Source organism: Pygocentrus nattereri, chromosome 10 (genome assembly GCF_015220715.1).
Source record: "Pygocentrus nattereri isolate fPygNat1 chromosome 10, fPygNat1.pri, whole genome shotgun sequence".
Taxonomy (NCBI): Eukaryota; Metazoa; Chordata; class Actinopteri; order Characiformes; family Serrasalmidae; genus Pygocentrus; species Pygocentrus nattereri.
Window position 1 is genome coordinate 32,305,925 of NC_051220.1, and position 23,094 is coordinate 32,329,018.

A 23,094-nucleotide genomic window follows, 5' to 3' on the forward strand; every position below is an offset into this window, starting at 1 on the left:
TGACAGAGACAAAGCTGATATTTCAATCTTTCATACTGTCTTTCTCCCCCGATACCTGTACAGCAGTCAGTTGTTCACTCATCATATGTGATAATGATAATGTTAATGTTCTATCTGGCACCATAACTGGTGTAGGAGGCTGCAAATCAACATTTCTATATATGGTGAGGCCCAAGGCCCTTAAATCAACATCCACTGGCAATATTCTAGTAAACAATAAAAGACCCCAGATTGCTGGCACTCAACCAACTATCCATTGACTAACAAAAATAAACTCTGTACTTCCATTGGATGCCATGAACCTAAATTAGGTCTCATTGAATAGTTTTACCACAAGGATGTGGACCCCAGAGGCATGAAATGCCTTTACACGTGTGGTGGATCTGTAGCACAGTTTTCTGGATAGATGTTTCATGGCTAATCATGTTTAATGTAATGTCATTGCTCATGATATTTTCTTTGAAAGCAATGATCAGTTCATAATTTATCATTTCCAAGCCCTAATTATTAGCTAGGATAACTATTCCTGACAAGCACAGTTGTCCTTTTTTTGCAGTGGAAGGCAGTCTAACAGTGTGACTGAAGCAGGGGAAAATATGCATGTGATGCATATTATAGTCTAAAAACACACATTCAAACAAAAAGCTGCTTTTTGCCACATTTTATATACTAGAAAAGTGATGGAATTTTTGGACACTAGGATACAATTGTCTTAACCAACACAAGTTGAAAAACTTGGAGATATTAGCATTGCTTATGTTGCCTATAGGTTTGTGTGATAATGCCATTGGACTGAGCATTATCTACATTGGTCCTCCTTAATGCTTGAAACCTGTCTACTAAAACGATGTGGAAAGACCTGGCTATTTACAGAACAACTGTAGTGAGCCTACATACAGGCTGAACAATCACAAAAGATAACTAACGTTAGAAGGGCATAACTTCTTGAATAAATACAATGGTAAGTATAAGTGCCACAACAAAGCTTAAAGCCTAGTGTACAGACACACAAGGCAGAATTGCAAACAGAACACTCAAAGACCAGTAAAAGAACAATTAAGAGGGAAACAAACAAGTAAATGAACGAATGAATGAGTTAATAAATACATTAATTAAATAATTTAAAAAGGCATCTTAACGAGGGTCTTCGTCAATCAACAAAATTTGGTCAGCTAAAGTTAACAGTCTTTGGGCTTTCTTGTTTTACACACATTTCAGAGACTTATACAGCAAATGAAAACCCATCCTCCCCATATTTAGTTCGGGAATCACCTGAGTATTTTGCACAGTACTGTATATATACACTGGATATATCCATGTAATTCCATTGTAATCTCAATCCAATTTAGCGCGCCATTTTCATCACCATGGCGACGGTTGCTGCGTGACGATTGCTAGTCTCCAGGAAGTAAAGACTGCGGAATAACGGGAAGCTTCGCTGGAAGTTTCTTACAAACAAACAAATAGGAATGGACGAGTCGTTGCAGCTGGGAGACAACGGATTCCCGAAAAATGTAGGTTATAGTCACCTTAAACGTCGCAGAGTGACTGCATGCATGCAAATGGGACGTTTAATGACTTTGTTTTCGTGTTTTCATACCACAGGCTGCTGTTGTTAGCACACCGCTTCTGTAGCGGCTCATTTCACTGTGAAACACAGCAGTCACCGACTTTAGCCCAAAACTGAGGAGAAGATTACACTATTTTCGTTTAGATTCACGGGCGGCTAAACCCTTCAACGGTATCATTTCTGTACAGACGAAGCTGAAGTCAGGTTCTGTATAAGGCGCCAGAATATAACTGCTGCACCATTTAAGGTGGAACGGAGAAATTCGAACAAGAAGCTATCGAACAGGAAGCCAACTTTAGCCTCGTTGTTCAGTAAGATGTATGATGTTTATTGAAAATATTGAAACGTGCCGTTAATAATCAGCTCACTGACTTAATCTCTGCTAACTAGGCTAGCGAACTAGCTCAAAATTGTGACAGTAGCTAGCTAGCCAGCTCAAAATTGTGACAATAGCTAGCTAGCCAGCTAAATGTGAACGATGAACTTGCTTGCTTTTGCGTATCTAGCTCTTTATTGATTACCGTCGCCAGTTTTGAACAGAAGCGTCAGTTGCCCTAGCAACAGCAAACGGTTGCCCTAGCAACAGTAAACCGTCACCAAAAGAAAGCCCGAGTGACAGTGATTCTCAACACTTATTTATCGTTTTCTTTCTTTTTTACAGAGTAGAATACTTGTTTAAACCACGCTTATTTTAATAACATTAAATATGACAAGGAAAGTGCCACAGAAGTTGTTTCGATTAGTTTAAAGCAGGGACACCCAGTTCTGGTCCTGGACATCTAGCTACCGCCCTGGAATGTTCATGTCCAGCACACCTGTCTCTAATTAATACTCAGATACCCCAGAGGGTCAGGACAGTGCACCTCTAGTCTAGTGGTTATACCTTGGATGAACATCTAACAGTACCAGTTAGACTTTTTTGTTACACTTAATTTTCATACTTTTATTCAAATTCAAATTTGGATTTTGTATTATTTCAGTGTCAGTAGTCCCAAAAAGTGATCAAAAGACTGTATTTAACATAATACATTAAGTAATAAAAGTGTTTCAGACATGGTTTAACAGTTTTCCCTATATTTAGGAAAATTAAAATTTTTTCTCAGATTTGTACTCGGGCAAGCTTAGAAAATACATGAAATGATATGAATATTTAGATGTGGGCATTAATGGATTAATTTTATTCAAAAGTCTGGCTATCTTTATCTTCAGGCTGCTAAATCTGGCAGAAGAGCTCGCCAGACAGCCGACATGATGGGCACAGAAGAGTCGCGGCCTGGCCGCAAAGCTTCCTCCTCCGGGACCTCCACGACTGGAGAGGTAACCTGAGTCCTGAATTTACCTAATCAGAGCTTCCATTTCAAATTCATCTTCATGACATTGAGCATTGAAAAGCCTAATCATGCTGGTGTGTCTGCATCTGACTGAATTCCTTTGCATGAACCAAAGGAGGAGGACGATACGGTACAGTAGTAAACACGTGGCTTTGTTTGGAGTGCTTTAGTTGTGAATATTGCTCTGTAATCTTATACCTTGTGTTATTAGTTAATTAGATAATAATAAAAAAAAGCTCAATCAAATGTATATCTTAATGATGCAAAAAACAATGGCTCTTAAAAGTCACTTGGTATAAAGTTACTGTGTGCTTTGGGCTACATAATTTTTTTTGCAGTGTGGCTACACATTTTTTAGTTTACTTTATGATTACTAAAGAGATGAATTTGCAAATGCAAACGTCCATCCATCCATCCATTTTCCAAGGCGCTTCTCTGTCAGGGTTGCGGGTAAATGCAAACATAATTGGCAGAATTATTAGTTAGTATTAATTATTAGTGTTTATGTCAGAAATAAGGATGCTGCAGCACTCAGTGTAGGCCTGCTGTCAGTTAGTCTGCACAGGCTATTGCTATTCATAAGTGCATCAAGTAGCATTAACTTCTTCATAGTTCAGGTTTTACAGCAGCCTTACACCAGCACATTGGCATCTGCAGTATGGAGGTCTTGGTTTGTCCCCAAGATTGTTGAGAGCTGTACACGGATCAAATCTTCTCCACTAGGAATTCTAGCAATGTTATTTTTTCTTTTTTTCCCCAGTAAACTTCTTAAATTAGCTGAAGTTTCCTGATGAAAAAACAGAATTCTCGCGCTCTCTGCAACCTCCAAGCTACATGTAATACATTTTTTGGAATGTTATATGACTGGACCAGTTTATAGATAGTCAGTTTTAAATTGTGCTCTGTTCTAAAAATACATTCTGCATTAAATAGGTCACATTTTTAATGTTCAGTGAAGCCAAGAATGGCTGGATTTGGTGGGACAGACAATAGTAGGGCTAAGTTCACATCTAAGAATACCACCCACATTATAAAACAACCTTTTAAGTGCAGTTTTAAAGAGAGTGTAAGTAATGATGTTTTCCTTCAACATGTTTTATTTCAGGTGTTTTAGACCACTTGGGTGTGTCTTATTGGAAAGTGTAATTAAATTTAACTGGAACATGTGTGTGTTTTTTTCATGCTTAATTGATAGTGGTAATTAGAATAGGTCTAATAATTTATATAGTCATAGGAACATGCTACTTTAAGAATCAATAGAAACAGTAGCTCCACATTAGAGTGGCTGAAGTAACTTTTTGCTAAATATTGCAACCGTTAATGTAAGAACTCTAAACCTAAACCACTGAGTTACTGCCAGTAGATACTGTATGTGGATTCAAAAGTATTGGATGCTGGAGAAGTTTTTCTCATAGCAGACATTTCTGTTCATAACTGGAGGAAAAATTAAATATTTGGAGGCTAGAAATAAATAAAATCTGTTATGCTCTGTGTAATTAAGCTAACTGCAGGGTATTTATCTAGGACAGTCTAACTGAGGCACCCTGATAAGCATATTGGTGGCCTTAATTCATCCTGTCTCATTCTTTCCACAATCTGTTTTCTCACATATCCCATGAAATTACCTGTTCATCTTTATCCTCACATGTTAGTAGGACAACCCAAGTGCATTTTTTTGTTCTGTTCCCCATTTTCTAAGTCTACATGTGGACATCCAACTTCACAAACAGCTGTGTTGAAGGACCTCAGTAATGGGAGATTTTTTTTTGTTCTTTCATGTTGGAAGTAAAGAAATTCCTTGAGGGTTCAGTGTCATTTGCAGACCCAATTTGGTAATGAGAAATGCTGTGCATTTTTCAAACCAATTGGTTGTCCGCCTGCCCTCCCTCCCTTTGAGCGCTGTTCCATCATTCAGAAGTTAGTCCTCTTATTTTTTTTTGTTTGACGTACTTCATCTTAACCCAATTGACTATTTTCTTGGCTATTTTCAGAATCTAAGAATGAGAATGAGAGAGGAAAGGCTATTTTTTTCCTGGAGCTATTTTGGGTCATGCCATAGCAGCCCTCTAGGCCTCTGTGCAGTTCCCACACTCTGCTGTTCTTTATGCTGCTCATGCTCCAGCACCCTCCAAACTATCAGACAGCAGCAGGTCCGCTGCCAGTGAAACCCATCAGATGCATGTAAAAAAGTTTCTAATTATGTTAGTCATGCAACCCTATGCTAATTAAGGGGGGTTAGGTAACCTAATTATATGGCTCTTTTAGGTCTGTGGCTGTTTGAAAGCTAAACAATAGCAGAAATTGAGCAATAAACTTCAGTTAGTTTTTTAAGCTTTCTCTATACCATGAGTAAAAGGGTAAACATTTTTTAAAAACCTTATAATTTTATAGATCAAGTATTTGCTTGAACTATGTTAATCTGATGAGCTCATTGATTTAATTGTACTTACATTGACAAAATACAGTTATTTGTACTGGTGCGTATTGTGCTTCTGCCTGTTTGAGGCTGTCTCACAGAAGACATCTTTATAGTGAAACACCATAGTCAGAGTAATATTTCATCAAAATTATGTTGATGTAATATTCATTCTACAATGTCTTGTTTTGATAAATCACTTTCTTACTGTAGCCTTAATCTTTTTTCCGTATATCAGAAAATTAGCAAGTGGTAAGAAAATGAGCAGAGGTGACTTTTATGGTGTGAACTGTGGTTCTCACCATGCTGTAATGCATATGATGAATGGGAGCTTACATCAGAATAGTGCCATATGTGGTCATTCCACAGTGCACAGTTCATTATCTTGAAAATGCTGAAACTGAAATAATACTAAAATATATTACGTTTTGACAAAAACATCTGTATAGCTGATAAGGAGTATGTTTTTTTATATTTCTGCAGTGAAAGTGAAATCTTACACAGTTGGATTACTTATGAGATGATTACATTTAAAATCTAGGCTCAATGGGATCTTCATAACTCAAAGAGGATCTTTGCAATTTTTTCCAAATTTAGAATCATTTGTCACTGTAATTAACAATAAGAAATATTACTGGTTTTCCCAGTGTCTTCAACGTTTTATAACGTAGGTACATTAGAGACTTAATGGGAAATTCCTCTGATTTTCAACATGAGTACATAATACTAGGGTTGAGATGTAAACAGTCATTCAGAGTGGTTTGATGTGAAATGATTCAATGTAGAGAAATTTACTGACAGTGGTGGTGATAGGAATATTTCATTTGCTATCCAACACCACCAATGAACATACATCTTCTGAGTTTTTATGTAAGTGAAAAGTTGATAATGGTAATATAGTGTTAAACCTAGAAAAAAAGTTTATTTTGGATACTAATTTGCCTTAGATCATTTTGCATGTGCCTCTCCACCATGAATGGATTCATGGTGATTCAGTTATTCATTTTAGGCCAAAATTGTATTACAGGGCTATCGAAAAACAATGTCCCGGTATCAGGCAACATATTTACCTTTTTATGTAATCATTTTCTGTGAGGAAGCTTTCAGAGTCAACGGTGTGAACAATTCAGACATGGTACGTTTCTCTACACACTTAAAAAAAATGGTCCTTTAAGGGTTCCATAGTAAAGGAAATGGTTCCATATAGAATCTTTCCATGGTTAAATGGTTCTTTGCATGGTAAAATTGTTCTTCAGGTTTTTGATGGAGAATGTATTATATATAGTTCTATATAGAACCTTTTGGAAAATGTCAAGCTTGCAATGATAGAAGAACCCTTTTGGTGCTATGTAGAACCATTTTCAAAAAGGTTCTATATACAACGATCAGGCATAACATTATAACCACATCCTTGTTTCTACGCTCATTGTCTATTTTATCAGCACCATTTACTTTATAGGTGCGCCTTGTAGTTCTACAATTACTGTAGTCGATCTGTTTTTTTGCATACTTTGTTAGCCCCCCTTTACCCTGTTCTTCAGTGGTCAGGACCCCCACGAACCTTTTGGGTGGTGGATCATTCTCAGCACAGCAGTAACACTGAGGTGGTGGTGGTATGTTGATGTGTCTTGTGCTGGTACAAGTGTATCAGACACAGCAATGCTTCTGGAGTTTTTAAACACTCCAATGTCCACTATATTAGACACTCCTACCTTGTCAGTCCACCTTGTAGACTGCCCATAGGTCACAGCCCACAGGACACTGTTGGCTGGATATTTTTGCTTGGTGGACTATTCTCAGTCCAGCAGTGACATTTCGGTGTTTAAAAACTCCAGCAGCACTGCTGTGTCTGATCCACTCAGACGAGCGCAACACACACTAACACACCGCCACCACGTCGGTGTTACTGCAGTGCTGAGAATGATCCACCGCCCAAATAGTACCTGCTTTGGAGGGTCTATGGGGGCCTGACCACTGAGGAACAGGGTAAAAGAGAGCTAACAAAGTATGCAGAGAAACAGGTGGACTATAGTCTGTAATTGTAGAACTACAAAGTGCTCCTATATAGTAAGTGGAGTTGATAAAAAGGACAATGAGTGTAGAAACAAGGAGGTGGTCATAATGTTATGCCTGATTGGTGTATAACCATACACAACACTTTCCCCATCAATCTGAAGAGCCATTTCACCATACAAAGAATCATTTAAGCATGAAATGGTTCTATATGGAACTCAAATAGAACCTCTGGCTTTAGTAAAGAATATTTGAATTTCTTTTTTAAGAGTGTAGAATAATGCATTTCATCATGAAACCACTCTGAATAACTTTGTGCGCATCTTAATGATTTAATTATGCAGTTTTTAATGGTGTAATTCCCCTATACGTAATGAAGAAAAACAGTCTACATTTTGTTCTGATCTGTCTGTATATATTTGATCCACATCTGTTTTTAGTCTGTGTCTATACAGCTCAGAATTTTCACTGTAAATCTATATCACTCCTTTAACACAAACAGTCAGCATGTTCAGACTTGCAGCAGCGAAGGACTTGGTCCGTGTCAGTTGTATATGCTGTAGGTAAGAAATTCTAGAGGGGGATGAACCTTTCCTTTGGACTCAGTCATTATTATAATATGACTCTGGAACTCATACTGTTTAAATAAGCTTTCAAAATGTGTTATCTAAATGATGTGGAAATGTCAAACAACAAAGTTTAGCTTGTGTTATAAACAACATTTGCAGACTGAATGCACCATCCTGCATGATGTGACAACATGATCTAAAAACATATAATTACATTGAATCGGGAATGTTCAGGACTGTTTCTGAACATGATAGAATAACAGAGAGCATGGTAAATGTATATAAATAATTACTTTATTGTTCCTTGTGGTCATTTAATGTTGATCATTGTAGAAATATTAGTCAGATTAGTCAGTAGTTCATGACTGGTCTGCAGCTGCTGGTCTAAAAGCTGCAGTCAGTGAACAAAGCAGAAGTCCTAGTCTGTTTGCTGTACATTAACCATGGGGCTTTAGAGGACTTTAAAAGGGAGTCATAGGGCAGTGCCCTCTACTGGTTATATGTTGCCATATACGCAGTAGCTGCAGTTGTTGTCTAGAATGCCTTATGCAGCTAATGTAGGTCCACATCTGTCTTAGATAACTGATGCATCTAAACGTGGCTCATCATAGATCTCTGGGATCAGGATTCAGCAGCTCTGACCTGGGTGAATTAATGCCAATTCATTTTTAAACATGAAATGGCATAAAACTACATTATATCTGGCATGGAAATTGAATATCATGCAGGTAATTATTATATTGTTAAAAAGTGCCACTTTGAATATCAGTTTTATGTGACAATTTCAGGTAGAACTTGTGTACTAGAATACAGTGAATTGAACATTAACTGCTTCTTTTGTGTTAGGGACCCCCACCAAAGCCACCTCGCCGACAGGGAGGTTGGGCTGAGGAGACCACTGGATCGGGTTCTGCCAAGTGAGTTCAAACAAACTGCTTCTACCTCTGTATTCTGTGGATGACTGCAAAAAACGAATGTCATGCCAAATTCTTCATGTGTCACAAGAACACAATGCAAGACAAATGGCCTGTCATCATGGAGCAAGCCTATATTAGTAATACCTAGCATTTACACCTTAGTTTTTCTTGTAGAACACACTGTAAACCTGCAAGTGTGGAGATTTAAACGCCCGCCCTTCTCTACCGCATACATGCTGGCTTCAGCAACTAGATTTCCCCTGAACAAAATACTACTAATTTTTAAGCCGTGTCTCTATATGTAAGGCAAATGTACACAGTATTTTTGGTACTACATCAGACATGTATTACTGTTCTTGTATTAGTTATTGTAAGAACTAAACAGTACTCACAATGTTATTGTATTTACATTTATTTGCCTAAACCTTATGAGCCTAAACATAGATAATGGCTGACTCACTGACTTTCAGTCATCTGATCTAACCAGCAAATAAAAAAGTAGCCAACAATGACTTCGGAACTATCCAAGAGGTACTGCAATGTCAAAAAATGTGGTTCTGATAGGTTTTAGCCCAAGGAACTAAAGAGTGGATATATAAAAGAACTATATATTTTTTCAGTTAGTTAAAAATATTCAGTAACTCAGGTCAGTGATTGAGTCTACAAGGATGGTTAGAGATTTACCAAAATGGTTATGCTTAGCGAATCACAGAGCAAAGTAGTAGGCAGTGTAAGCCACAGGATGGCACTGTTCTCTGAGGAAATTCATGGAAAATAAAAAGTGCAAGCATGAAATTGTTTAATTCATCAATTACTAATTCTCTTATTTTGACCAAAGAAGCATGCACTGTGACTTAGTATATAAAAAAAAAATTCAATAAAATATTAGCACTCATCTGTAAAGAAGCTCTAGTGCATAAACTGCACCACCTCATATCAGTGCAAGCCTTATCAGTATGAACAAGTCTTTTGTTCTAGTTGATTCTGTGCTCTGCTGCTTCGCTGGTTCTCTCCTCCAGAGCTGGAGATGCATATACTGGCACATTGAAGTGAACAAGCCAACTCGATTGGATTCATTTGCATGGTTTTCTGAGTCACTGGTTCAAATAGTAGAGAGAAGCTCTATACATCTGTCTCAAGAAAGGTCAGGGTGTCGGTTCTGTGTGTCTGCCTAACCTGTCTTGATTTTCTCTGTTTGGGGTAGAGAGAGAGAGAGAGAGAGAGAGAGAGAGAAAGAGAGAGAGAGAGAGGGGGGAAAGACTGCGATACAAGGTGTTAAAGGGGTTCACAATGCATTGATCCACCTCTCTGAAACAAAGTAACTAATGGTCCTCTCTAGAGCAGGCAAGGACTTTTTTCCGCTCAATGTCACCCCTCATGCTCAATCACCACCGCCCTGCTCGCGCTAATCCCACAGCAGAAATCCCAGGATTTGCCGATCTATCACTCCTAATTGACACTAACTGATCTGTCAGTTTATTGATGAACCTTTGAAGCCAGGTTGTCACAATATATTTTATCCCTAACAACTTTTTCCAGACAGTTTTACCATGTCTATCGCTTTACCGTACATGAGTCTTAATCAAGGGGCCCGTAATGTGTCTTAAATGTGGCACCGGCAGGACAGGACACACTCGAAGGGCAGCAAGGTGAGCTACTGCTGCCTTACCATCCAGTATAGAGCAAAATTACGAAGGCAGATCTTTAGCAGCATGCAGCTGTTGTTTAGTAATATTTGCTGTAATACCACACTTCATCATAGGAACAAAATAACGATTTTCTATTTTCTCAATGTGCCATGTTTTTCTTAACTTGGTCAATAGTATAAAAAACATACAGCACAAATAAGTACATTCATGTAAATGTACTGCAGTAGTGTAATGAACATGGCTTAAAGTCTCTGTGTGGCATTTAATCCTGTACAACTTTAGAGGTAATTCTGTCGTGAAAGATGTTTCATTTGCATGTAGTATGTTTGACAAACAGCAGTTTTTACAGAATAGATTTATCTAATATCTCAAAAACAGCCATTTTTTGTGTTTACTATATATCTAGAGAACCTGTTCAAGACACTTAAACAAGAAAAAGAAATAAATCTTTTACTACAGAATGACATGTGAGAAAGTGGTAAGGATTTTCTAAAGACAAAATATAATTTTGTGTTAAAGTCAACAGACATGCTGTTTTTCAGTTTGGTATTAAAGGCATCGTGTTTTTTGCCCAGTAGGGGGCACTGCATTCTAAGAGAAACCTTTGGAATTTTATTGTACATGATTAATCAGAACAGCACTGATTTATCTGCTTAATCAACAAGTTGTGCCCTAACAGTAGCCGTATTACTGACACTGACTTGCTTTGAAGAGTAGAGGACAAAGTCAAGCACTGCTTGTTTTTATTCTTCTATGCATCTATGGTGTCAATAATTGTTCTCTTAACAGTAACTTTTTATTAAAACACAATTTAAATAAATAATTAATCAATAAAGTAGAAATCAAGTTAATAAATAAAGATAAATAATTAATCACGGAACATTATAGAATAGTGGAAATAATACATTTGTGCGGCTTACTTCAAACACAGAATATATCCCCAGTTAGAGCCAAAGGGCATTGATCATTAGCAAAACAGCGCTGAAAAAAAGCATTTATTGCACATAAAATGTATGCTTGATTATTTTAACCTTTTCTTTGTTTTGTCCTCCAAAGATCTGGAAGAAGGCAAGGTGTTGAGGAGGTTGAGGAGTAAGTTCCATGCCTTTCCCTTTGTTTTCATCCTATTTCTATTGTTATTATAACACATTGCTGATTAAATCAAATGAAATTTTATTACAAATGGGAACGTGTTTGTTTATGCTTGTTGCTAAAAGGAGGAAATTACCACTGGCTGGAAATTGTCCTTGGTTGCAACTAATCCTGGTGTTCCAAGAACAATCACTTAGCCTGATTAAAAGACATCATGGTGGAGTTCTCATCACTTTAGTTGAGGTTGGGTGCCAAGATGGCTGGCTTTTTGCATTCCTCCACCTCTTTACCTGCTCTTGTTAACCATGCAAAATATATTCACAGCAGGAGAGATTAGTATGGGTTTATATTACTCCTGAGCAACGGGCCTTTTCCAAGACTTGTTTTGGTTCTTTTTAAGAAACAATTACATCACATTGACTTTAACAGACATCTCTCTTCTTGTTTGTGTGTAGCCGGCGGCTGAGACCACAGACCCCCGAGGGCTCTGATGATGAGAGCGGTGAGTACCCCCCATGGCCTTGCTAGTGAGGCTGCTCAGCTTGCCTCAGTGGAGACAGATTTGAAGAAGTCTCCACTTTGACAATCACTTACTGCTTGGGCATGATACTCAATTACAGAAAACTAGGAGCAGTGGGTGGTGGCCAAATTGATTGCAGGTGCAGAAATGTGCAGTAGGCCAAGATTATACTGAATGTGCTAACTGGCTATAATTGACCTATGAATTTCATTTATGTACATCAACCATCTGACTTCACCAAGACAGCTTTGAGTGATTAATTGCTAGTATATCTGGTAATGAGTGACACCTACACCTTATTTAAAGTAAACATGATATTTCTGATTTCTGTGGCAGGTGCCTTTTTAACATTCAGGCCTTATTAATATGTATTACTTGAGTTGTGAAGTTATATCCATATCCTCCACACTTCGTAATTTTGTTAGTGGCAGCTCTCTTGCGTGTGTTGGACCACACTAGTCCCAGCCTGGAGTGCTTCTCCACTGAGAAAGCTGCTCCCACACACCCTGGAGCCCTGAGCTCCACCGCACAAATATGTCAGGACTTTCAGCAAAGCACAGCCTGGAATAATTGTTCCATTTTTCTACCAAGCAGCAGGGGAAATAAGGGTTGAAATTGCCAGAGTAAAGAGGAGAGGTGAAGAGCAAAGCCACTAGTTGCACATTTTCTGAAGGCAACAGTGGTAAAGTATGCAAATCTTAAATACATTCAGAGTAGGTTTAAATACATTGAAGACTCAAAACATCACTCAATTTGGTCACCATTGATTTATTTCATTTGATGGTTTTAATGTACAGTTTTCTCAGCTGTTTTTGCTGTTCATGCATACTTTGCTTAATCAGCCCTGGCATTTGATTTAATTGCTTTAAATTAGAAATGAACATAAGTAATGAAACAATCCAGGACATACACAGATGATGTGCTGGCAAAGTTGGATGTATGAAATAAGTATATGTTACCAAGAAATTATGTGACGTAATGTTATCTGTTGAAAATCATATGCATCTACACCATGCATCTCAGAGACCACACACCCTGCATTTATTAAATTTTGAGTCAAAATGGTCATAAAGTACAAGTTATTCATTTTACATATAGAATAACCCACCTGCATAAGGTTGAGAAAAGTAAAAAAAAATAAGTAAATATATTTAAAACAAATCAAGTAGAGTAAAAAGATATGAAATTATATTAACAACTCTTAACAACTATACACTGGTAGACCACCAAAACTGTTACCATCAGATATACAATACCTTTATTTACTTTTACTTAATCTTTGAGAGAAGATCCTTTCTTCCTGTCATTTTGACTGGAAATGCAATATATGAAGGGTGGTCTTATAGTACTGTAAGGATATTTGAAAGAAACAGCCATTTACTTGGAAAAATTGTCTAGACCTTTTGGACCATTTTAAATACTACTAACATATGTAGTGTTTATTATGTAGTCACTACCAGTTAAATGTTCCAGTTGATAACAGTGATCTCTTGATTGGTGTCCTAATTGCAAAACTGGCATTTTTATGAAGAGTGCATTATTCAGGGTTGGGTAAAATTCCAACCCTAGACATCACCTGTGTGATTTTAAACTGGCATGCCCTGAATGTTGCTGATTCCGATATGGGTCCTCCCGGCTCCAGTTTGAGCCAGTATGAATACTGAAGGAAACAGGCTACAATAAAGTGTGTGCTGGTGTGGTACTTTTAACAGGCCATTTTATTATATAAATATTTTTTACTATGTTGCAGCCTGCGTTGACATACATTTTGAGTTCTGGTGATAGTTTTTCGCATGGTTTTGAAACAGTCAATTTAACAAGGCAGTCCAACACATAACCTCATCCCCCAAATACCACTCTACTGCCTACATGCTATGAAATGGTCACTGAGACCCTGGTGGTTTAGGGTCTAACCCAGGCAATCTAACTCATACAATGATTACCTTGTAGGCGGTGAGTTCCACAGGCTGGCTTTTGGGTTACTGAGCTTTGAAAAATCACATATTTTGTATTCCATTTCTTTTTGGATAGGGCATTAACAGATCTTAAATGCTGTGATACTGCCATGAAATGTAGCCTTGCTTTTTGATGGATTCCTTATGTTAGTTTGTATTCAGTGACTCTTCCTTCCCTCTTGACCTCTCATAATAGGCTGCTTTGGAACCATCATTTAAAGATGTTGTTTTGCTTTTGCTACTTAGTCATGACGTTTACATACACAAAGCGTAGCCCTCTCTGTTTCACATTGAACTCTCATAGAATTGTGTTGATAGTGCATTATTTGCTAAGACAAGTAGAGGGTTGGAGGAGAAAAAAAAGCCTGGAATCTATTTGCAAAGAGCTGGACATAGAGGCTTTTTGATGTCATTGCGCTAAGACCATTAAATTTGATTGGGGGTCCGGGGGGGGCAGATTCTGCTGAACGCACTGCTTTGGAAATGAGAGGACAAAGTGTCACCCAGGACCTCATGAATATGAAGCAGCGCTTGGCGCGCGCCCGCATTTATTTGGATATCAGAAACGCAGATGAATCTTGTCAGTGACTAAACGAGGCTGGCATTTTTAATTAGACTTAATTAAAAATAAGAGAAAAGCAAGAAGTTATCAATGGAGGGATAAGAGGGCTTGTTATCAGTGTCAGGGTGATGGAATTTAACATGAATTGTGTGGCATGTTGCTGTGACCTGAGCCTTATGGTGAAAAAAAAGAGTATTTTAGAGTATGTCTTGGCTTTTTTAAGTTATTTAGAAATACCTGTCTAACTGATTACATTTGTGTTGATTACAGGTGATCACAATATTAATTGATTTTCCCTTGTGTGGTGTCATGAAGGTGAAAGTACAAAGTTGTTTTTCATCTGAGAGAGCTGTGATTTAATTAGAAACAGTTTCTTTAAAGCTTAGTGCATGTGTTTTGTTTTCATAAGGTCTGAATTATTATAGCCACAAACCTCAGTTCCAACAATGTTAGAACATTATGTGAAACACAAACAAAAACTTCAGATGTGCAACTGTATGAGGCATATATAAACACCGTTGCTGCATTCACAAAGGCAAGTTAAGTTAAGTATATATACATATATGTTTATTAACAGCGATTTGTCAAAGTATTCCAGAACCCATTTGGTGGTCACAGAAGTGTGCTGGATTTTAATGCAGTGTTTTGAAGAGGCTGAAGGTCATGGATTTTCAGCTGTGTTTTTAGCCTTACCTTTTACTCACAGACATTTCTCTAACTCCATGAATCTTTTAATAATATTATGCCCCTGTGAGGGTGAAATATCCCAAAAAATATGTAACATTGAATTTGCATTATTTATCGCTGCTGTCATACCAAAACCTTGTATCTCCAAAATGGTAACTTTACAGGAGAAGAAAAAAGGTAAAGGTAAGGTAAGTCAAAGGAATCTGAATTTTTCTTTTGGTCCCTTCATCATGAAATTTACACACAATGTAAAAGCCAGCAGACATCTTCAAATTATGTCAAAATGCGAGTTTTTGTTCCGACAGCAGTGATTCCGACAGCAGTTAATATCTTAACTGTACTGTATGCTCTGCCGCTGTTGTTTATATGACTGACTCCAAACACACTCACCAACATACACTCACTCCAACAAAAGTCGATCCAAAAAAAGAGGGGGGCGGCTGTGAAAGTTCGCCCCGTCCTTCTTTGGGAGTGACGCCATGCTCTGTCCTGTTGAGTTTTGCCAATTAAAGTGGGTTCCCACTGTTTTGAGCGGCGGGCAGGCGGCTCATGGCACTGTGGCTCCTGCCAGGGCGCGCCGTGACTTCCGACCCCACACAGATGGGCCTGCACGCCTGGAGCCCGGCCCAGCCCGAATGGACACGGAGGTCGCCTTTCCAGCCCGAAGGGTCCTTAGGGTAGCCTCTGCTGACAAGGCCCAAATGCTTGGGAAGTGGGGGGTAAGGTGGGGTGTGTGGGTGGTGGGGGGTGCACAGGGGTTGGGGGGTGTGCTTTCCGGGGAGCCCCTGGCCAGAGCCCTGCCTCGCAGCAGGAAGAGATGCCGCCTCACTCACTGAATATTCATGGCCGCCTGGTCACTGTGACAGGGGGCAGCACGGAAGAGGATAGAAGAGAGCGAGAGAGAGAGATGATGATGAGAAGGAGCAAGAGAGGGAGGGTGGGAATCAAGCACCAATTCACACACAATGTAAACAAAAATTAACAGAGGAGACAGACGGCATCTGTGAAGCCTTCTGATTCGAGGGATGTGAGATATGTTGCAGCTTTCACTAACACCCAGAAGTAGCAAGCAGCATATGGCCTTGCATGTTCCCAAAGCTTCAGTATTTTTTTATTTTTTTTGGAAAGTTTTGAGTGTTTGTGGTCAGTTAAAAAGGATGCTTATAATTCTTCATCCCTCCTTTTCCCTTTTCTCCCACTCAAACTGTCATCTGTGCCAACTGCTTTTACATTTCAGGGATGTTACAAACATGATGTCCAGTGCTTATATTCAAATCTCTAACCAAAATGTAATTTAAATTATTATCAACAGAATGAGTGTGTGTTTTTGTTGCTCTCTACATTGTTTTTAGACATTCCTGTGATTCCTGATCTGGACGAGGTGCAAGAAGAAGACCTCACTATGCAAGTGGCTGCACCTCCAAGGTATACAACACCTTTGACTTCCAGTTTGTTCTGATATGGCAAAAATATTGCTGAAATGGGCTACCATGCCCAGCATACAGTTGTATGAAAAGGTTTGAACACCCCTGGTGTTCCATATTTTGTTGATTTTTTTAAAAGTTAATACATCGTCTGCAGAGAACATCCTTAAATATGGTGTTCTTAATAAAAATTGTAGTTCACGATTTACATTTATTTGCTGAGTATAATGTACAGGAAAACCATACAAAAACATACAATATAAAATGTACCATGTCTTCTGCATAGCCTAACATTTTCCACTATGTGAAATTCAGAAAATAAACAGTAATTGTGCATTGGAAAATTAGGAACTATGTACTTTTTCTGTTAGAAAATCAACAAAACGTAATTTGACCAGGGTGCCTAAACCTTTGTATGCAGTTGTAGTTTAGCTCACTCTACATATTTGTTTTTGATTCTGCCTTTGATACTATTAATGACTTTAGGCTGTTTCTCAGATTTAAAATTATGTACACTGGCTATGAAAAGTTTGGGGAAAGTGTGCATTGTTTAAAATTTTTATATGTAAATTTATATTTGTTCTTCACTGTTAGTGAAACAGTTGCATAAGGTTTGAGAGCAGTTGAGTGCTCACAAAAAGGGGATACTGTCAAGGTAGAACTTTTGTAAATATCTTGTGATAATTCTGGACACTGATTCAACCTTTAAACTACGCATTAACAGCTAGTTTAATTTAGAACAAGACAACAAGAACAAAACAAACCTCAAATAATTTAAATATTAGTATCGGCATTACACATTAAACAAAACATTTGAATAATAAACATCACAATAAATAGCTAAAACTGCATTATATCATTTAAGGAATATAGTACCAGTGAAACCCTACCTCCAATTATTGGATGCCAAGAAATTGATCCACGCTTTTCTTTTTTCTCTGACTGTTATTAATGCATTGCTTACAGGACATCCTGAAACTAACTACGAACTACAAGAAAATGCAGCAGCAATTTGAATACTAACATGTACTAGAAAGCACGATCATATCAGACCAGTTTTATTGGAATAGCACCTTCATACATCTTTGAATGCATGAAAAATGCTGGAATTCTTAATATTCTATGTATGATACTTAAAAAGAGAAGTGAAGCAGCCTTTTGTTTTTAAGCACCAAAGATCTGGAACTCATTACCAATAAACATTCATCAGGCTTCACCTAACGCTGATTTATATTTTTTTTAAAAAAAACAGCTAAAAGCATATTTCTTTAGCATTTCACTAGCTTTTTATTATTTTTGTACTTTTACTGGCTCTACCTTTCTTTTTCTGTCACTGCTTTTCTTTGATGCATGTTGTAATATTTTATTTTTTTACTTCATAACTTTTTTACTTTCATTACATTGCTCTGTAAAAGCACTTCAAAAAACCTTTTAAAGGTATGAATGGTGCAAAATAAATAAAGTTAACTATCATTATTAGTCCTTTCAGTTTTTGCAAGGGAAAAAAAATGACAAGATCTAAACAGCTTTATATTTCATAATAGGCATTACTTGCCTAGCACCTTTTAGTGCTTCACAGAAGGTTGAAAAACAAAAAAGATATTAAAAATTGCCTTTAAAATGCAAACAATCAGGTCATGACAGTGAGTGAAGCTGTTTTGAATTGTTCATGTTGTAGTTTGAGCTACAGCACCACAGATAAGAGATCGCAGAAAGCAGGGAACGATTACACTTCATCTGTAATACTAGTCAATCTAATAATCATGATCCCCTCATCTGAAAAAGATCTCTAGATATTTGAGACTCTGAGTTCATCCTTTTACTGAAGCTAGCATGTTGCTAATGTTAACAAGAGTTGTGATGATTAAGTGAAGCAGTTAGCCCCATGTCGCATGTGTTGGGGGTCCATCTTAGTGGCCCAGGTTGTTAATGTGGGTGCCCTGTCCCCTTTGGCTCCCTCTGTGTGCCGTGTGGGAGATAATATCCACACTGAACTCATCGCAGGGGCAATGTAGCGTGTAATGTGGCTTAAGTAGGACTGGCATGCACTACTAGGCCTTGGCTACTTTTACAGACTCCCCCTCATTTTAATTCACAAATTGCAGATAAGCAGCTGGCTTTCAATTTAGAGTCTGACTTCTACTTGGCGTTTGTTTCCGTCTGCTCCAGCACTTCATAATCAAGTCATTGTTCATGGTGTATTTGTTTTTGGACATACTTTTCAGGCTATTCATCGATATGCAATTTGTTGCATAGTGCAGACATTATATTGCAGCTATGATTTGTTCATAATCCCAGATTTAGTTATTTGTACTAGTATGATTATTAGTGCTGAAATTTTGGAAACTGTCTAGGCTTTGTGTCAGCATTTTTTGTTTCTTGCTTGTGATTCGTTAAGCTTCTGGCGAGTCATGAATGGTTAACTGAAATGCTTGAAATTATTTTCCTTTATTGTTTATTTTTATGTGAACTGCTTTCTTTCAGCATCCAGGTGAACAGAGTGATGACCTACAGGGACCTGGATAATGATCTTATGAAGTACTCTGCATTCCAAACTCTGGTAAGACAAGAGGACCCAGTCAGCTGCTCACACTCATTCAATGCTTTTTATTAGTGCAGCTGAGGTCATTAGTTATAATATAAATCCATACATTCCATGCTTACTTGTAGAAGCAGCATTATGACTGAAACATTGGTTGAAGTAGCGTAGGACCCATGTTTATTCCCCACTACTTGCAGGCCTAAAAGCTGTCACTAAGCGTAAGGGTATCGTTTGTATAATGCATGGCTTGTGTTTTTGTTCAGGATGGTGAAATTGACCTGAAGCTTCTCACCAAGGTTTTAGCTCCAGAACAGGAGGTGAGAGAGGTGAGTGGAGCTTTAGAGGTAGCAGCGGGGTCAGTCTATCTCCAGTACTGACCAGCTGCTTCTGGGCCACCAAAGGGGCCAATGCTGTGTCTCTGAGGACTGTAAGATTTATGAAGTCTTCACTACAGCTCTCCATCTCTCACACTTTCTCTGCTTTTGTCTCTATTTTGCGTCTTGTTTTACGAGTGCTTCGATCATCTGTTCTTTTTGCTCCTGCCCCCTTTCTTGTCTTTCTTGTACTCTTGTCCTTGCTGTCTCTTTATCTTATTCTTCCCTATTCATTTCATCACCATTACTCCTGGCTTTCTCTTTACCTCTCTTGCTCTGTCTGCAGGAGGATGTTGGCTGGGACTGGGATCATCTATTTACGGAGGTGTCGTCCGAGCTGCAGACGGAATGGGATCAAGGAGAGAGAGAAGAGCAGTCTCCTCTTCCTGTGGCCTGAGGATAGATGACTTTCAGTGAAAGGCCAGTGTCGTTCGTTACACTCTAGTGAGCTTCTTCTCGTGCCCAGCTGTGTGCATGCCTGTGTTACACCTGTATATTTGGATTCTTCTTATTATTGTTCATATTGAATTTTCTACTTGATGAATTGTCCTTTTTGTGGCATGTCTTGAAACTTTGATACAACCTTCTCATTAAAAGGCAGAAACCCTGAACTACTTTCTTCCTAAACTTTCACAGTCACCACAAGGCCTTTCGTGTCATTCATACTGTCTAAAGAGAATTTGTGAGATCAAGTCCAAGGTTAATGAGCAGGTAAGCTGATTGGTTTAAGTTGATTGGTTTAAAATGAACTTTACCCATCAGAGCAACACAACCTTATCATTATTGACTGCACCATCGACTCTATCTCTCTGCTCTTCTCCAAAGCTTCCTTTTTCTGCACAATTATCTCAACCACATTGAGCTAGGATCCTATTGACATCATTGGGATTAACATAATTAAATGTTTGTATTAGGCCTAAAAATCACACTCTAATTATGAAAGGTTAAGTGATTAGATGATGTTTAATTTCTTTTAGAATCACAGTTTATTCATGGAGACTAACAAAACAAAAGAAAATCTAAAAAGTTAGTGCTTCTTTTTAACACAAGACTTAAATAATGACATTTTTACACATTATTGTAATGTTTCACATTTGTGAATTCAGTGGCCAGCCAGCCGTGCCTGAATTCTCAAATGGACCCAAAGGCAAAATAGGTAGTCCTAAAATAACAAAGCCCACTATCTTGTGTCATTAAGGCAAGACACTACAGTTAGAAATGACCAGTTGGTCCATTAGTCAATCATTACTTTTATATTGTATCTGTTTAAAAAAAAAATTATTTATTTACTTATTGGATTTTTATTTTTGTACGTCATTTGAATAGGGTACCTGTTCTTTATACTGTGTTCAAAGTTCATGATGGATGGAGCAATAGAAATACTCAATTACTTGGAATAAAATCATTTTATTTTCCTTAACTTAATGTTAAGGATTTGCCCTCCCTTCTCTCTTCTCTTGTACTGTAATTATAAACGTGTCAAAACTGATTTTTTTTGTTAGGTTATTGTTTGCTTATTTTTGTTATGATGTTTGTTTATTTGTGTATTTCAGCTACTTTAGTTAACTTTAATAATGATTTAGTTCCACCCATGCTTGTCATTCATCGCTTAAAAAAAGCTTGTTTCCTGTAGAACCTACTAGAATATCCAAAATATGTCAATTTCTTTTGTAATAATGACAGCATTCCCTCTAATGCTACATGTTTTCTGAGACCTGCAGTTAGATGGGGCAGTGTAATGCTTTTTTGAAGTACCATCATTAGTTTTTCTGAAAATCAGGTTGTCTTTACATTCAGAACAAATGATCTCAGTTTCTAGACTACCTGTATTGAAGAGATTTTCCATGTTCAGTGCTAACCCTATTTTGAAGGGTATAACTGGCTACATTTATGCTAGATTATGTAGCACAAAATTACCTGAAAAGCATTTTATTGTAAAAGTACATAGTGTTTTCTTGATTAAACAATAAAACAATCTGATACCAAGAATGATTTTTTTTATTTTAAAATACGCAAATATATGCACTTTTAAGTAAATCTCATCCACATAGCTAAGTGTATTTTTGAAGTGCATGTAGTACTTGTAAGAATAACGGTAATTAGCTGGCAAAGATTCATTGTGATATATAATATTACTGGTTGTGATATTTATTGTTAAAAAATTACAGTATTAATTTGTAGTGTCTTTTCTTGAAGCTGCATTCATTGGGTTTAGGTGAATTTTAAATGACTGTAAAAATACTGTTTAATCTAAACACATAATTTTTTAAATTTCTGTGACAACACCTGTTGTATGAAATCTCATACATGTACATAAAACTGAGTTGAATTGAATAAGGGACATTGACATTTAGAAGAGAGAGAGAGAGAGATCAGTTTGTTTTAACTACACTGAGTATGCAGTGTTTCAGAGTGCAGCACTGGGCCAAAGTGATGTCAAGCTTTATGAGTTTTTAAATAGAAAGCTTATGCTCCGAGACTGTAATTGGGCATAATTGTGAAAAATCTTTAACTCCATCTCTAATTCTGTCCAAGCTGCATGTCAGGTGTGAAATAAATAAATATATAATAAAAGCAGACACATTCTGCTTTTGTTTTTTTTTTTTTCCAGCCCTCCGTCCCCAATCCCTCTCTCTCTAAGTCTGTTTCACTCTTTCTTTCCACGTTGGCTTATTTAGCCACCTTTAATGAATTCTGCCCATATGCCCTGAGCAGCTGCCGCGATGCCCCTTCCTCCGTCCCCTGCCGAGCTGTGAAGTGCCCATCCATGTACAGACAACCTCTAGCTGTCTCTCTCAGGGATGGCAGTGCCTGCCACTCCTCCACTGGCACCGGGCCGCCAGTGTGTTTAGGGGAGGCGGCGTGCGGGTAGGCCGCTCAGATTAAAGCCCTGTGATAGTGGGTAACTGACCCGCCCCAGACAACTGGCCCCAGCACCGGCCAGTCTGCCGGAGGATTAGGCGACAGGGAGGGAGAGAGACAGAGGGAGAGGGAGCAGTGCTTGGCATGAGCCTGTGTCCAGTTCCTCAAAGTGACCTCTCCCACTCTGCTTCTTGAAAAACTGCTTCTCTCTCTCTTTCGCTCCATTTCCACTACTCAGCTGCTGCACATGGCCAAAACTGTTGATCGGCTTTTCTCAAATGATTTATGAAAAACTATGGGTTATTTGATTTATTTGTTTGTAAATTTGTGCACAAAACAGAATCTCAAATACCATAACAGATGATTTGAGATGTTTTTCATAGAACATTTGAATAGGCTTGACATATAAGGTGAAAACTTCAAAAAGTGTTTCCATGAAAAAAAAATCTCTACAATGTTCTGGATGGATATTTGTCTACGATATCTTTGCTGTCAGCCTCCTATCTCGGTTTTGAACAGCTTTGGGCAGGAAATACTTTGGTGGTTTGTGACAATAAAATCAAAACAGTACAATGACTTTTCTTTTTGTACATTCTTAAAAGTTGTTTTTT

At 37.9% G+C, this 23,094-nt stretch overlaps 1 protein-coding gene across 1 annotated transcript; it reads left to right on the plus strand.

Annotated features, from left to right (window-relative positions):
* The first annotated feature begins 1,390 nt into the window (after positions 1–1,390).
* On the plus strand, positions 1,391–21,610 carry LOC108423506 (intraflagellar transport protein 43 homolog A). Its single transcript, XM_017690843.2, has 9 exons — positions 1,391–1,514; positions 2,780–2,887; positions 8,746–8,816; positions 11,522–11,557; positions 12,013–12,059; positions 16,634–16,706; positions 19,190–19,265; positions 19,511–19,573; positions 19,908–21,610. Exons 1-9 carry the CDS (start codon positions 1,470–1,472, stop codon positions 20,016–20,018), a joined length of 630 nt encoding a protein of 209 aa, XP_017546332.1. The 5' UTR covers positions 1,391–1,469; the 3' UTR covers positions 20,019–21,610.
* Positions 21,611–23,094: the final 1,484 nt, after the last annotated feature.

What these genes read in the sequence shown, in the direction of transcription:
- LOC108423506 (XM_017690843.2), top strand. Translation starts at nt 1,470, where the DNA reads ATGGACGAGTCGTTGCAGCTGGGAGACAACGGATTCCCGAAAAAT. An exon ending in GGGCTCTGATGATGAGAGCG is followed by an intron (nt 12,060 to 16,633) that starts GTGAGTACCCCC and finishes CATTGTTTTTAG; the next exon opens with ACATTCCTGTGATTCCTGAT. An exon ending in CAAGTGGCTGCACCTCCAAG is followed by an intron (nt 16,707 to 19,189) that starts GTATACAACACC and finishes GCTTTCTTTCAG; the next exon opens with CATCCAGGTGAACAGAGTGA.